General features: G+C 45.7%; 1 protein-coding gene across 1 annotated transcript in view; it reads left to right on the forward strand.

Moving 5' to 3' along the window:
• Nucleotides 1-14,277, forward strand: part of LOC146173857 (poly [ADP-ribose] polymerase 1-like) — a 52,551-nt gene extending 38,274 nt beyond the window's left edge. Inside the window, exons 17-25 of the mRNA XM_084583837.1 lie at nt 583-705; nt 843-926; nt 6,440-6,562; nt 7,239-7,472; nt 8,341-8,493; nt 10,691-10,818; nt 11,324-11,385; nt 11,992-12,112; nt 12,792-14,277. Of these exons, the coding sequence (XP_084439963.1) occupies nt 583-705; nt 843-926; nt 6,440-6,562; nt 7,239-7,472; nt 8,341-8,493; nt 10,691-10,818; nt 11,324-11,385; nt 11,992-12,112; nt 12,792-12,864 (1,101 nt within the window). The 3' untranslated portion in view covers nt 12,865-14,277. The remainder of the gene's footprint in view (nt 1-582; nt 706-842; nt 927-6,439; nt 6,563-7,238; nt 7,473-8,340; nt 8,494-10,690; nt 10,819-11,323; nt 11,386-11,991; nt 12,113-12,791) is intronic.
• The last annotated feature ends 350 nt before the right edge of the window (nt 14,278-14,627 follow it).

Below are 14,627 nucleotides of genomic sequence, written 5' to 3' on the forward strand. Positions count from 1 at the left end.
TGTTAATTTTGCACAGAATTATGTAAACTGATTTATGGGAAATACAGGACCTGCATGAAACCGGGTGGAGCTGTCATATGGCTGCTGAATACAGTGTACTCTCGTTGGCTCAGTCTCGCAGCACTCTGTGCAGTGTGGTGAACTGCGGAGAATACCAAAAACAGTTTTTCGAATACGAATTGCATGACAAACATATTGGATTCGCATTCAAAGTTTGGATAATCGCACACTCTTAATTGCTAGTCATTATTTGGACAGTTCCATGCAGGCCTTTAGTTGGAGTGAATTCTTTTCAAGGTGCTTTTGTGCCACTCTGAGTGGCAGTTCTGCTTTGATGGGGAGGTATTATATATATTGCGCTTTGTGTAGCTGTCAATCCATTAAGTTTAGGGCTTCAGTCACTTCCCCTGTCTTTACACTTCACACTTTTTTTTTTTTTTTTTTTTTGCAAGCAAGGTTATGGCAATGGAAATTGTCCCTGGCTATCCTCGCTTGGCCTGGCCTCGGTTTCTTGGACACCTGTTTTTTTTTTCTTTTTTTTTTTAATAGTGTGTTGTCATTGCCCTGTGTTTTCTTTTTCAGGACAGTGTAGACAAAAAGCAGCTGAAGCCTACCAAGGATTCCAAGTTGCATGCAGCCGTTCAAGAGCTGATCTGCCTCATCTTTGACGTGAACAACTTTGAGAAGACTATGCTGGAGTTTGAGGTGGGTGCGATGATTGTCCTCGTGCGCTGAAGTCACGTTGCGGTTGTATATGTACACGTTGGGAGCTGGGCAAAGGGCTGCTTTTGAGGGAGTCGCCTCTTCTCTACTTTACTGCATTCTTCTCCCGTGCCTTGCAGATTGACTTGACCAAAATGCCTCTGGGAAAGCTGTCCAAGCGGCAGATTCAGAAAGCCTATTCTGTGCTGACAGAACTCTCGGAGGTAAAGTTCTCTCTGCTTATTTTTCTCACTGATCGCCTTTGTGAGTGTGTGCACTTCAAGCCGTAGTTTTTGTTGATTTGTTTTCTTCATTCTGGTGTACTCAGTTTAACAGCATTACTCTGACCCACTGTGGTGTCACGTCCAAGGAATGACACGACAATGCCAGCTGTTCAGTGCAGGCGCCCGACTGATAAGGCCGGCTGCAGCTCATTTATTAATAGCCGTTAAAGAAGCGCCCCCTGCCGGATTGGCAGGTTGTCATAACACAACATGTGGTAGCTCAGCAGTTTACGTGTAATGGAGGCGATAAACCTCCAATAAAGCCCTCTTCAGCGTTACTATGTTAATGGAGTCGGCCAATAGATAAGCTATTATCAGACTTCATTAACTATAGACAAACCATAGGGACCGGGCGCCCGTTGTATGGCGCCACCGTCGCCTCGGTGGAACAGCGCCGCCCGCGGCGGAGTGCCGAAACAGCGGAATGGCGAGGCAGCTGAGCGGCGCAGTCGTTTCCGTTCTGCGAGGCGTTTTTGAGCCTGTTCCTACCCGTCGTTTTGCGGTGTGGCTTTGAGAGCTTTGAGCTGCTTTGAGTAATCGCAAGGAGTCTTTTTTGACGGGGAAATCTTGAAAAAGAAGCCGTTCTCGGCAGGGTGTGCGTTTTTTTTTTTTTTTTTGTTGTTGTTTTGAAACCGCCCGGCGCATGGTATTTCTGTTATATATACTCGAAAATGCCGCGCGCATGATTTCACCATGCGCTAGGAAACCTTCGTTAGGCACTTGTTAAGGCGACTTCGAAGACGGGAATTGCGCCTGCACTGCGCGTCTATCTCATATTAGGTCTAGTCTGAATCTGCCTGAAGATCAAATACCGCCGAGCCGTGTAGCGTGGTAGTTGTAATGGTCAGCGTTCATGTAAAATGAAAAAGATTCTGCACCCGTCTTTTTTTGGTAATAGCTAGGCTCAAACGATTCAGAGACATTCCAGTTTCAACCTTACAACGAGAGCTGTAAAAGGAGAAAAATAAACAAGCAAGACAAAAGTAGGATCCTATTTATGGTTGGAATAGCAAACACACATATACTTCCAGGACTTCCTGCACAATTACGCTACAATAGCTCACTGAACCCGGCCTTGAGACCGCCAAACTTAATCATAATATAAGCCAAATTAGTAATACCACCTCAGCATCATTTTCACATATACGGCAATGCTCTTGTTGAACACGTCGGAGCTGCTACATATAATTGACTTAGAAAATATTATACTATGCATGCCTTTCTCCCGACATGCTGCGTAGGTTGTGAAAAGAAAAAAAAATTAAATTTCCTGCTAGCGTTCTCTCAGCGCAGGAAGCTCAATGCGATTGACCGCACCTGCCTTGAACATCTGAAGGCAATAGTCCAATACTGCCAAACTGTTAAATACAATCGAAAAAAAAAAAACACAGTGTGATGTGTTGTAAGATAAGCCACCGACAACTAAGAAAGCGTTCTATTGTTAAATTAATCCCTCTGATGGCTCGTTCGCTAAGGTGGTCTACTTTCTCAGCGTACCACGAACTTACGGGGCCGATACCTAGCTGACCTCGATACCTGATGAGTGTGAGAGGACACGACCATGTATGTAGTTTTCTATTTGCACGTAAAGGGATCCGGATAACTGAAAGCCATTCCTTTTACAACTTTGTCACTGCAGCTTGCCGGACTGCTGCTAAATCTGTTTACATTGGCCATACCTAGAATCAATTTCTGAGAGAGGTAAAACGGTCTTGCCATACTACGCCACAATCAAGAAATCTCACGTTCACTAAAACGCCGATGAGAAACACATGTATTTAGGCGGGCCAGGAAATGAACACTGCTGAGAAAATACGTAAAGCCGCGTCAGATGCAACGTGAATGCGAAAAAAAAAAAATAACTGCTACATGGCCTTCGAAATTAAAAAAAAAAAAAAAAAACATGCTACGTTTATGCTCGTTTCCACAAATTAAGTTGTATTTTTTTTTTCTTGTTCGACTTTTATATGAAGCCGATAGCAGATTCTGTGACCATGCGGTATTGACTGAGCTGTGAAATGAGTGATTTTATTAGGTGAAATGGACATGCCACAAACAAATGTTAACAAATTCCAAGAGTATCAACGCAGAGCTAGCTCTCAGCGCATTTTCATTGGTTGACAAACGAAAAGAGGAAAAATGACAGGATCATGGCAATAGGGATTGTTCATGTCTCCTGTCTGCTCTTCTGTTAAGAGAAGAAAGTAAATTATCTTTGACTATGTCAGCGTAAGTATGCGCACAAACATTGTCTCTACCCATCACTGAAGGTCGTAACGCAGCCCGAACGACGATGGTGGAGCTGCCTTTTCTTTTTCCGTGCTGGGGCTTTCTTGTACACAGGCGGGGAAATGCTAGCGTTGTAACTTACGCTGTTGGGTTACTTCGATTTCCAATTGTCAATAAAGTGACTACAGATGAAGGAGTGCGGCTTCGGTTCCGAGACTCTCGTGCCGTCACTCGTGGGGAACAGAAGGCACAGAGCATCCGGTAGCAAGCGGAATTTTAAAAATTCGGCGCTTCCCATGACCACACAGTAACCAAATACGTAGATTCGTGCCTTTGCCTTTCAAAGAACCATGCTTAGGTCACCCGTCACTCATGCTTCTGTGGAAACCCGTAGAAATGAATCGACTTAAAAACGTCCGACGAGTTTGCGTAGCTGCCAGTGGAGCCAACAACGCACCGCGTTTCTCCAGCCTTGTTCGACCAGACTTCATTTCACTGGACATATTCACACAATTAACCAGCCCAACTTTCTGTTCTCTTCAGGATATATTCAGGCACAACGTCATCTAGACCTTAGGATTTCCAATTTCCACACAAACCAACGACAAACAGTAACCTCCAATGCGCTGGCAATGCGCCGGCCGGGGCCGGCGCATTCCTGTGATTGAGCGATGCGCCGAGAGGCGGCGCCACCCATTCAGCTGTCCGGTCCCTATAGCTGCCAGTGGTTGTTGAAATTGATTGGAGCATACCGCAACGATGCCTCTCGTGCATAGTGCTTGTGCAGTTTTGGGATGCTCAGCACTGTACCATACCTTTTTTGCTTGCCTCAGCAGACAGTCTGCAGGTCTAGTGTTAGCCTTTTGTGTGTGTGTGTGTGCATGTGTGTGTATGTATGTGTGGGTATGTGAGAGAGAGATATGGTGTATTGGAGTGGTAGCCCGCTAGATTGAGAGCCCCCTTGCATTCGAGGCACACTGGGTTCGTGAACAGTGGTGCCGGGTGCCCACTAGTTTTCTAGTGGGTGAAAGATTTCTCACAGCCTGGCGCTCGGCTTTTCTGGGGTGCACTGTTTGGAAAGATAGTCCTGAACGAAACCCAATTATTTGCGTACATTATCGCACAGTTAACACTTCTTTTGGCAGATATGTCTGGCCTGTACAATTGAACCTGGATATATCGAATTCAAGGAGGATTTAGAAATGCACTGGAGCCTCGGTGATACGAATGTTATGGGAGTAGCAAAAAAAAAAAAAAAAAAAAAAAAAAAAAAAAAAAAAAATTTCTTATCACCTGAAAATTCATATTGTCAAAAAGAAGAAAGATCTGTTTAAGGCTGAAGGGATTTATTTACAGCCACACCACAACAGCTTGCCACTCGCTGTGCGTGTATCACGACAATCGTGTTGCTGGCCACATGCCACTGCAAACTGCTTCCTTTGCATACAGCGCGACTAGTGACCGCGAAGTCGGGGATGTGTGGGCAGTGTGTGCTTGCTGCGTACTGTTCGTGATGTGTAGCGCGGCTGGTAATTGTTACCATAGTGATGAGGTGTGGGTCACACACTGTCCAAGCTGTGCGTACATTGACTGCCGCAGTCGTCGAGTCGATGATTTGCGGGCAGTGCGTGGTGCTCCAGGCTGTGGCCGTGGTTGTTTGCGTCACCCGTAATGGTGCAAGGGAGTGTTCGAAATGTCCGTAGTTCTGCCCAATGTGCAGTGCACACAATTTGTACCATCCCAAAATACCTATCGGCCGGGTTTGTATTGCCTAGGTTTTACCGTAGTTCGGGGTATTGATAATTTCATAATTTCAAAACATCGCAACAGATAAACTTATCTGTAACCCAGATGGCATGAACATGGTGCACCCATGCTAGCGATGCATTTTCTGTGAAGGCGCACTGTCCACGGCCATATTGGCATCACACCGCTCGTTACGGGTGGACCAACCCGTGAGGCTCACATGTGTGCATCTGCGCGCCAAGTGGCACCTCTTACCAGGTGTTGGGGGCACTCTGGGTGCGCCTGCACATGGCGCTCCGCACCGTGAGCCAGACTGGAGCGTCTGAGCTGATTGCATCTCTGGACACCCGGCAAAAGCGCAATTGGAGTTGGGGTTTGCGTCAAAGCTGCAGCTGACGGCGCTTTGGTAAAAGCCGCAGCCAATCATAAGTGAGGGTAATTTTGTTACCGGGACACTAAAGACGCAATAGCAAATCAAATAAAATTAGGTGCAGTTTATTTCTTCATCTGCTTGAGCAGCGAAGCAAAGCGCGCGAGAGACACCGCAAGGCTTCGATCAGCTAGTGTGGCTTCACTGCACGGCTGCATGCATTGAATGCATCTGCTTGAGCAGCGAAGCAAAGTGCACGAGAGACGCCGCAAGGCTTCGATCGGCTAGTGCGGCTTCACTGCACGACTGCATGCATTGAATGCCCGTGTCCTCGCATAGCGGCAGCACCATAATCGAAACAAGCATGCAAACTGAAGGCCACTTTGAGTCGGACTCGGCGTTCATGTCTTGACGGGGGTTTACAGCATTAGCGCTGCTACGAGGCGTCCGGGGACGCTCGGCCGACCTGGCTCCACTCAAACAAATATCGCGGAAATGCCATTAGGAGAAGCGCCACTTGCAGGAGCATGGCACGCAGTTTTATATATCAGATGTTCTGCTCAAGGGGAGTTCGATAAATGCGAGTACTGCTTGCTGTACGTTCGCAGAGGATATTCTGACAGTTCGAGATAAGCAATAATGCGATATGTCCGGATTCGATGCATCCGGGGTCAAGTGCATTTAGCTGCAGTGCATAGATTCAGTGCTGCCACATCCATCCTTGTACTACTCCTGGGATGCCATGTCTTGGTGTTTGGTTGTGATTCAGTGTCTTTGATCATTGCGGCAAAAGAAAGTGTTCTGCTTTAGTCTTGCTCATGGTGCACTTCCCGTTCTCTAACCTCCTGGTATTTGCCTGCTGTGGTGGTTATTTTGGCCACAGTATGTTTGAGAGTGGGAAGACTGGCGGTGGGGTAAAAGTTGTGGATGCGACCTGCTTGTGCACAATACGCGGGTTGTGCCTCTACCTTTACTTTCATTGAATATGTGTAGTCATTCTTCTGGTTTCATTGTATCAGGCATTTGTGTGCTTGAGTGATGCAGCATGGCTTGTGGGCACTTTTCCTCTTGTTTTGTTATTAATGCCACTGCTTTCCTGTGACTGCAGTTGATAAAGTCGGGTGGCACCAACAACCAGTTCCTGGATGCTTCGAACCGCTTCTACACGCTCATCCCTCATGACTTTGGCATGAACAAGCCGACCATACTCAACGATGAGAAGCTTATTGAGGTTGGGAAGCTGCAATTTTTTTCTTTTTTTGACGTCCCTCATAGCCTAAGCTGCTTTGGGGCATTTAACCCCACATTGTGTACTATCACTTTTGCAAAAAGAGATGGCTAAATTAACTTAAATGTAACATATTTTCCATTCTTTGTAAAGATAAGGAAAAATGGCTTATTGCTTGGTTTCCTATATTTTTTTTTCTACAAGTCCTCTATTTAGAGACTTATGTCACTTGATGCTTGGTGTGTAGTGCATGTATAGAGGTATTTTAGATCTTCTAGATTTTTGTGAATGATCTGTGATGAAATGTTCTGTGCATGAAATTAAAGGTTCTGCCCTTCATGTTACACATAACTTTTCTCAGTACAAACTTTTGTTCTGTATCCAATGAACACTGTGGCATTGCTATTGGTTGCCTAAAAAGGCACCTTTTATTTATTACTTTTATTTATTAATAAGTTTTACAAGAGGCATGGCAAGCATGAAAAAGTGATATGTACACGTTGTCAGTGAATACTGCAGCTGAATTATGGATTCAGTAAGTGGGGAAAGTAAAAAAACTTATATAAACGGCAACTTCAAAGTAAGAGAGAGATGTGGATCTTTTTTCCTGGCACTTTTTTTTTTTAGCTCTTCTTTCTTTTTTAAATCCCGACCTCTGTCTGGCCTTGCGATCCAACAGCAAAAGGTGAACATGCTGAGCTCACTGCTGGAGATCGAGGTGGCCGTCAACCTGTTGAAGGTGGAGGGTGAGACGGAGGAGGACAAGCTGCACCCTGTGGACTTCCACTACAGCCAGCTGAAGGCAGACATCCAGGTGCTGGACAGGTCGCACGAGGACTTTGGGCTGCTGAGCAAGTATGTGGAGACGACACATGCAGAGACCCACCGCTCGTACAAGCTGGAGATCCTCGAGGTGAGGTTTCTTGAGCCTGCATGCAGCCCATAGAGGGCTGAGGAGTTCTCATACTGTGTTCTGCAAGATGCACCAGTTCCTTGAGTGCTTTTTTGGTCTCTTGGAGCCCCTGAATTCAAGCTTGCCTCAGCCCTTCTGGTGTCTGTGTCCATTGTTTACAGAATTTGGGCATCCTAGAGCAGTCTTATATCTACTAACACTTCTTGCACACTTGTTGGCTGGAAGACGAGGAGGCCAAGATGCCTGCAGGTTATTGACATTTTTGAAACTCCAGACACCTCTAGGGTTCTAGGAATGTTCAGAATTCTCAGTGAACAAAATTGCGAGATGCCACTTAAAAGCATTGACCAGTGCCATATTCCGTGGTGTTTGTAGGTGTTGCATGTGTTGTGGCACGGAACGTAGGAAGGAATGGCGGTGTTGTTTGTCAGCGGAGGGTCCGTACACTCCGTTGAGTGGCACTTGTGTAAAGGGATGGGCATTCTTCTTCTTTACAACATGGGAGCTCTTCTCGCTCACCTGTGAAAGGGGGGTGTGAGTGGCCAACATCGTGTACGTCGTTTGCCTCATCATCTGCCCCCTACATTCACAGAATATTTCTCACTTCACTTGGTAGACCAGCTACAATGAGCCAATCAAGACCTCTGCTGGCCATTCCATGTTTTACACACTGCGCCCTCAGGTTTCACCACTAAGCGACAGCGGAGGACGGTAGTCACAGCAGCCCCTCTGCGTAGCTTCAGCCTCACTACGGCCACTCTCAGCAGTGACATTCAGGAAACTTGTTTGCCTCGATGATCAGTCGGTGATGTTGAAATTGCAGCTGAAAAAGAGGGGTGGGGTTGTAATTGGTGGTGGACCTGTGCAGCTGTTCAAGGTGTCCAGGGAAGGGGAGGCCAAGCGCTTCAAGCCCTTCCGCAAGCTGCCCAACCGCAAGCTTCTGTGGCACGGCTCCCGGCTGGCAAACTTTGCGGGCATCCTGTCCCAGGGGCTTCGCATCGCGCCTCCAGAGGCACCCGTGGTACGTTTTTTTACTCTTTGTTGGGGATGGCCAATGCATGCAGTCAATAATTCAGACTTCAAGGGAAATGAGAGCCTTGTTTGAGTTATCCTAGCTGCACCTCACTATGATCAAAGACTAAACGTAATCTTTATTGTGGATATCCGTGCATGCGGATTGCCCAGTTTTTCAGATCTCTTCTTCTATGCAAAAAATTTAAAAGCACAAAACACAGTGGGGAGTAAAGGAAGTGACACGCTTGTCCAGCCAGCAGTCTCTAACTGGTTTTGTGGTGTGGAAAAAAATGTATGCAGTAGCCGACCGATTTTTCGGACTTCAATAACTCGGACTTGAGCTATATTTCGGACTTTATTTATCCAGGAACCGTCGTGCAGCTCATAGGGGCGTGTACATTTTCACGACCGATATTTCGGACCCTATGGTGTCCAAAAGTTAGATTTTTCGGGCCAAATTTAGCGCGAGCAATACTGTGGAGATCATTTTTTGGCCGAAGGCTCATTTTTTTCAGCATCACTTAGACGCGAGTGGGTGTTATTTTCGCAAACTACCGGTTTTGCACGACCATGAAAGCTAGGCGAAGCAGTTATTCGGATGGACTAGCTTAGCTCTTTGTTCATCGTCGCCACTTGAGGCAGTAGCAGTAAGCGAATGCTCGACCTTTTCATCGCGGCAGCCTACAAAGAGCACACAATCGGATTGAAAATGAAACGTGAGCACCGTCCGCTGCGGCTCGCTCAGACTCCGCACGCCGCGGCCACCCGTGGGGAAAGAGGGGGGGGTTCATAGGGGCTCTCGTTCCGCTTGCTTTTTTCCCGCGAGTTCCATCTCGCGGTCTTGGTTATTGTTGTTAACCATGGAAACTGAATTTTATTGCTTCGCTGGACGCTTGCATTCGTTCGCGGCACGATCAAAGGGGCAAGGACATGACAGAAAGCATGATTGGCCAAGATATTCTAACTGGAGGGTTATAGCGATCACAGTTTAGCATAATTTGCTTCTGCGGGGCACCACTGCGCACGCGGTGACTGCTTTGAGCAAGTTCCATGCTTTCCGGCGGCGCGCACACCTGTCACGTCTGCACCAGCCAGCATGAGCGCACTGGCTGCTGCGTCCGCCATATCGAATCACGCGAGCATGTGGGCGATGCGTGGAAGCCGATAACAGTCGCAGGTTGTGCTGTGCTATAACTCCCTGTTATCGACTTATTAAAGAAACGTGGGGAGCAGTGAAGTTCATGATTTTTAAAGCTGATTTTTCGTGTGAAAGTGATTTTTTTCTTTTCAAATTGACAGATTTTTTTGGACTGTTCTAATATTCAGACTATATCCCGGGTCCCCCCCCAAGTCTGAAAAAACGGTCGGCGACTGGGTATATATAGTGGTATATATATACTAGTACTGTACTGGTTACTAAGCTGCAGTAAGTGTATCCTCAGGTACTGGAAACAAGTCTTAACTCAAGGGCTGCAAAAAAGAAAAGCAAGGCTTGAGCGCTTTCGCGCTGCAGCAAATGTAATTGATGAAAGAAAGAAATTGGCAGTGGTGGTCTCAATATTAGTGAGAGCTGTGTACCAATGGCAATTTTTTCCAGTTCGATTATTATGTGCCACATGCCTGCTGTCGGTATTACCAAAGCAGAGCTGCTTCAGAATATAAAGGCACTCTACGGCCTCCCTCACAGGTGTGAAGCAGCAGCGTAGGGTCCTCCTCACAAGTGGTGGCAGTCATGTAACAACAGGGTTTTACCACACAATAATCATCTCACAGTGTGGGCACAGTATTAGTGCACTAGACTACACTGGTGGAGTGGCATGCACATTTACTCTGAAATGGCGAGATTCTTTGTAAATGAAAAAGAAAGAAAAAAAGGCCAGCAAGTGCACCATTTTGGCATCCCAACCGGCACTCGGCTGAGCAGGGCTTGCGGATACGTGGCTGCTCTCCTTGCAGGCTGGTAGTAGACCTGTCAGAGGCTCTCTGAGCTTTTGCAACTATCTTTGCTTAGGCAAACAAACTTCACTCTGGCTTCTCGCAGCATGCATAGGACTGCGTGGGGACTGCATGTTCGCAGCATGACCTGGCATTTGTCTGGCATTCGTGATATGTTGTGATACGAGGCTGAAAAATGGCCGGTGTTTGTTTCCACGTGCTGACTCGCTTCATTTTATTCCCAATCTCTTGGTCTGTTATCTTTTCAGACGGGCTACATGTTTGGCAAAGGCCTGTACTTTGCGGACATGGTCTCCAAGAGTGCCAACTACTGCTGCACGTCACCCAGCAGTCCAGTTGGCCTGCTGCTCCTCTGCGAGGTGGCACTGGGAAACATGTGAGTTGGGCTTAGCCCTCCCTTGGCTGCTACATCTTGGTAATTGTGTTGCCCACAGTGCTCTAATATGTCTGTTTTAGTCGGAAGCACATTTGAACCTCGTTTTAACGAAGTTGAATTTTTAAGTGAAAATTTGTTGCATATGATAGCTAGTTGTTCTAAATGTGTGCGCACGAATTTCTGCAAACAAGGCTGCTAATAAACCTTAGCACATGGCATTCATTGTAAGGTGGACAACGCAAATGTGTGAAAATGCACAATTTTTAAATTTGGAGTTCGGTAAAAACATGTGAAAGTCTGCGTTTTATTCATTATTGGAGAGCAAAAATTTATTCACTAATAAGGGTGCTGGCTTGCGCACAAATTAATTTAAGAAAGAATGCAGTCTGTTTGGCGGCGATGAATACGGTGCAGTGCGTTCTCAATTTCAGCTGATTTGGCCACTTGTAGTACTTTCTCTAGCATATATGTGTGGTAACATGCATATCTTGTTTTATCATTCCAGGTATGAGCGAAAGAATGCAGAATTCATCACCAAGCTGCCTCCAAATCACCATTCCACTAAGGGTGAGCTTGAGTTTGCATCGGTTTGCTTCGATATTAATGCACTCGGGTTCTTGGAATGGACTCTGTTGAGCAGAACTTTCCAATAAGCTTGTATAGTTTCTGGTAGGAGACGGGCGCGTGTTTGTGCACAGAAATCCTTGTGAAGTGTGGTAAATCGATTGCTCTCATGATAGCTATAGATATCAATGGCTAGTGAATTGTCAGCTTGTTGGCATCAGGTACCATATGATGCTCTCAATAAAATCAATTACCAGTAGTTCGAACTTGGTAAAAGGAACTGAAGATTTTACTGAATCATGCGAGGTTCTGAGAAATTTGGTTCCGGATATACTGATGCTGACAGGACTGCGAGGTAAGGCCGAAGTGGTAGTTCGAAATGCAAGCGAGTTCCTTTTAAAGTTCACTCTGATTGACACACGTAACCTGTCTACCCTGCTTTCTGATTCCGTAGCAATTTTGCTGTTCTCAGTTGCTGATCGCTTTTTTTTCTCTTTTGCTTGTTATATGCATCTAGCAAGCTCCCTGTTCACAGTTGTGAATTTTGTTTCTTGTGAGATGGGAACGAGGTTGTTCAGATTCAAGACACTCAAATGTTTGGTGACCCAGGTGTGGGCATGACGTACCCGGACCCAAAGAACAAGGTGTTGAGGCCCGATGGCGTCGAAGTGCCTTTGGGGCCATCTGTCAAGGACACAAAGGCTGGTGCATCCAGCCTGCTCTATAATGAGTATCCTTTTCTGGCCAGCACAAGTGGTGGGCTTTGCTTTCGCGAATTTCGTTGAGGATGTGTTCTTGTCGAGCAGTTGACCTGTGCTGTTTGGACCTCCTCCGTATGAAATCCACCCCAAGGAGCTGGAAACCCAATGAATTTAACGCGGTGTCTTTTTTTATAGCAACTTTAGTAGAGGATTTAAAAGTTCCGCAGAGTCTCGCGTTTCAGTACTAGCTTGCTGTGCCAAATTGCAAAGAGAGTATGCCTGCAAGTTCATGAAAAGTTAGTTAATTTGGCACCCATTAATTAAACTTTTCTTTTGTTTTTTTTTGTTTTGTTTTGTTTTTTAACTGCTAGTGCGGTTCCGGCAAACAGCTTTGTAAGCCTGTGGCATCGAGCGCCCGAATTCAGACGCTGCAAATCTCCAACTGGTTGAGGGAAACTGACGGCTTTTTGGGGCTTCAGAATTGTAGAAAAAAACCATAAACTATCACAAGGTACCTTGAGGTCAGTCGTTGAGCTCATATTGTACAATACTTTGCACTTGTAAATTTTTCACAACCCGAACAGATGAGTACAGAACACCTTGTGTATATTTTAGATGCACGTGGAAAAAAAAATGGCTTGGGACTGTTTTCTTTGTCTTTTTAGGCTGAGTTAAATTGTGTGTTCCTTAACATATCTCTCCTCTCAGGTATATCGTGTATGACACTGCTCAGGTTACCATACAGTACCTCATGAAGGTCAAGTTCAACTACGGTGTCTGAAACTGGACACTGTTGGATTTGAATTCCCAAACACTTGGTCGTGTTGCTTCGCTGCAAGTCAATCGGAAGCTGGTACCTTTGGACTGATAGTTTTTTCTTTTGCTGGATCATTGTGTTTCTTCCGTGTTTTACGATTTTTCTTTTCTTGAATCTGCGTGGTCAGAGAAAATGCCCTTTGCATGTGTGAAGTGTGTTGTGTGGCTTCTTGTCAAGTAATCATGCTACTACATAGCGCATACCTCAATTGTAGCGCACACATTTGGTTAGTGAAATCTCCGAAAGACTTTGAGAAAACGCCGCAAGTTGTTGCATGAGATCAGGTTTGTGGGTAATGTCTGCAGAGGCAGGTTTGCTAACGTGGCCGATGTCAGCACTGTTTTCCTGGAATAACTCAAACCTGATGCCTCGAGAAAGTCCTTCAGCCTAATAGAATCGAAGGGTTGGGCAAGCTCTAAGTATGAAGTTCGTTAGCCTTTATTAGTATCCCTGCTTAGTTATAGTTACAGCATGTGGATAGAGGAGGGAATGTTGAAAGCAGAGTTTGCAGAGCAAGCGTGATAGGAAGCAATTGTTTTGATCTAATTGATTCCCGCCGGCCCCACTGCAGAAGCAGTGTTTTCAAAGAGGGTGTGAAGTTCTCTTGGAGAATTCACAGATGATAAGGGATACAGCTATTGAGGCAAGCGCTAACCTAACTCTGCATTTGTACCTCAACATTGCGCTGACCCAAACCCACCAGTGTTGAGGGTGCTACTAGGCTTCAACCAGTGTCCTGTTGATGGCATTTCATTTGCACTGTCCTAGTGCTTTTGTATAGTGAACATATGTTCAGTCGTCGCATCTGCCATAATAGTCCAAGTCACCTGCCTTCTTGGTTTGCCAAAGAAGTTTGCTATGCCTTGAATGTGAAGCAAGCACTTTATATTCTACATTAATCTACCTGCCAAGAAATATTTTTTTCAGATATGCAAGAACTTTTTCATTCCATTCTTGTCCCAGGAGAGCAACCTCATTGTAGTGTGTTCTAAACCTTATGTGTGTCATTTTTTTTTTAATATGCACATGGAGCTCATTGTTGTGCTTGCATTTGTGTTTTTTTTTCGTCTTATTGTACATAAACAGTGAGATTCACAGATAAGTTGTCAATAATGGGCTGCTATTGTTTGCAGGCAGTTGGAAAGCGAGAAGGTGCACAAGTAATGAAGCGGTCAAAGTGACCATATTGTTACAGCCCTGCCGCCCTCATGTACATGTTCCAGCTTTTGTATGTTTTGCCCATAAATTTGTTTGTCTTGAGAGAATAGACATGAGGTGCACAATTTTTAAACAGGTTGACATTTGGTTTGTGGCTGCCATTGGCAGTGTTGAGTTGTGCGTTGTATGCTGCATTAAAATCTCGAGCCATTTTCTTCAGTGGCCTGTTAGGGGACTTATTTCTGTACAGCCAGTGTTCTGAAGCCCTGGGAGACCACGAAGCTATTTCTGGAAGGTCTGCCAAATCCACAACCACAAAAAAAAATTCTTTGCAGGCAAGTTTAGCATTGACTCATTCGTAGTTTCATAACTACAGCAGCCTTCTGCGGAAGATTGCTACTTTCTTGGGCGCTGTCCTGGTGGGTGGAGTTTCTGGGCTGCCAGAGAAAAATCAAATGTGCAACTCTTGTCAGCAAGGAGTCGGTACTGAAAATCGAATATGCCCAGTGAGAGCCAATAGCTGCGTAAACAACGCGAACCCTGTGTTCAATCTGTTACGATCGAACGGG

Source organism: Amblyomma maculatum, chromosome 11 (assembly GCF_055883805.1).
Source record: "Amblyomma maculatum isolate TAMU_Amacu chromosome 11, ASM5588380v1, whole genome shotgun sequence".
Classification (NCBI taxonomy): Eukaryota; Metazoa; Arthropoda; class Arachnida; order Ixodida; family Ixodidae; genus Amblyomma; species Amblyomma maculatum.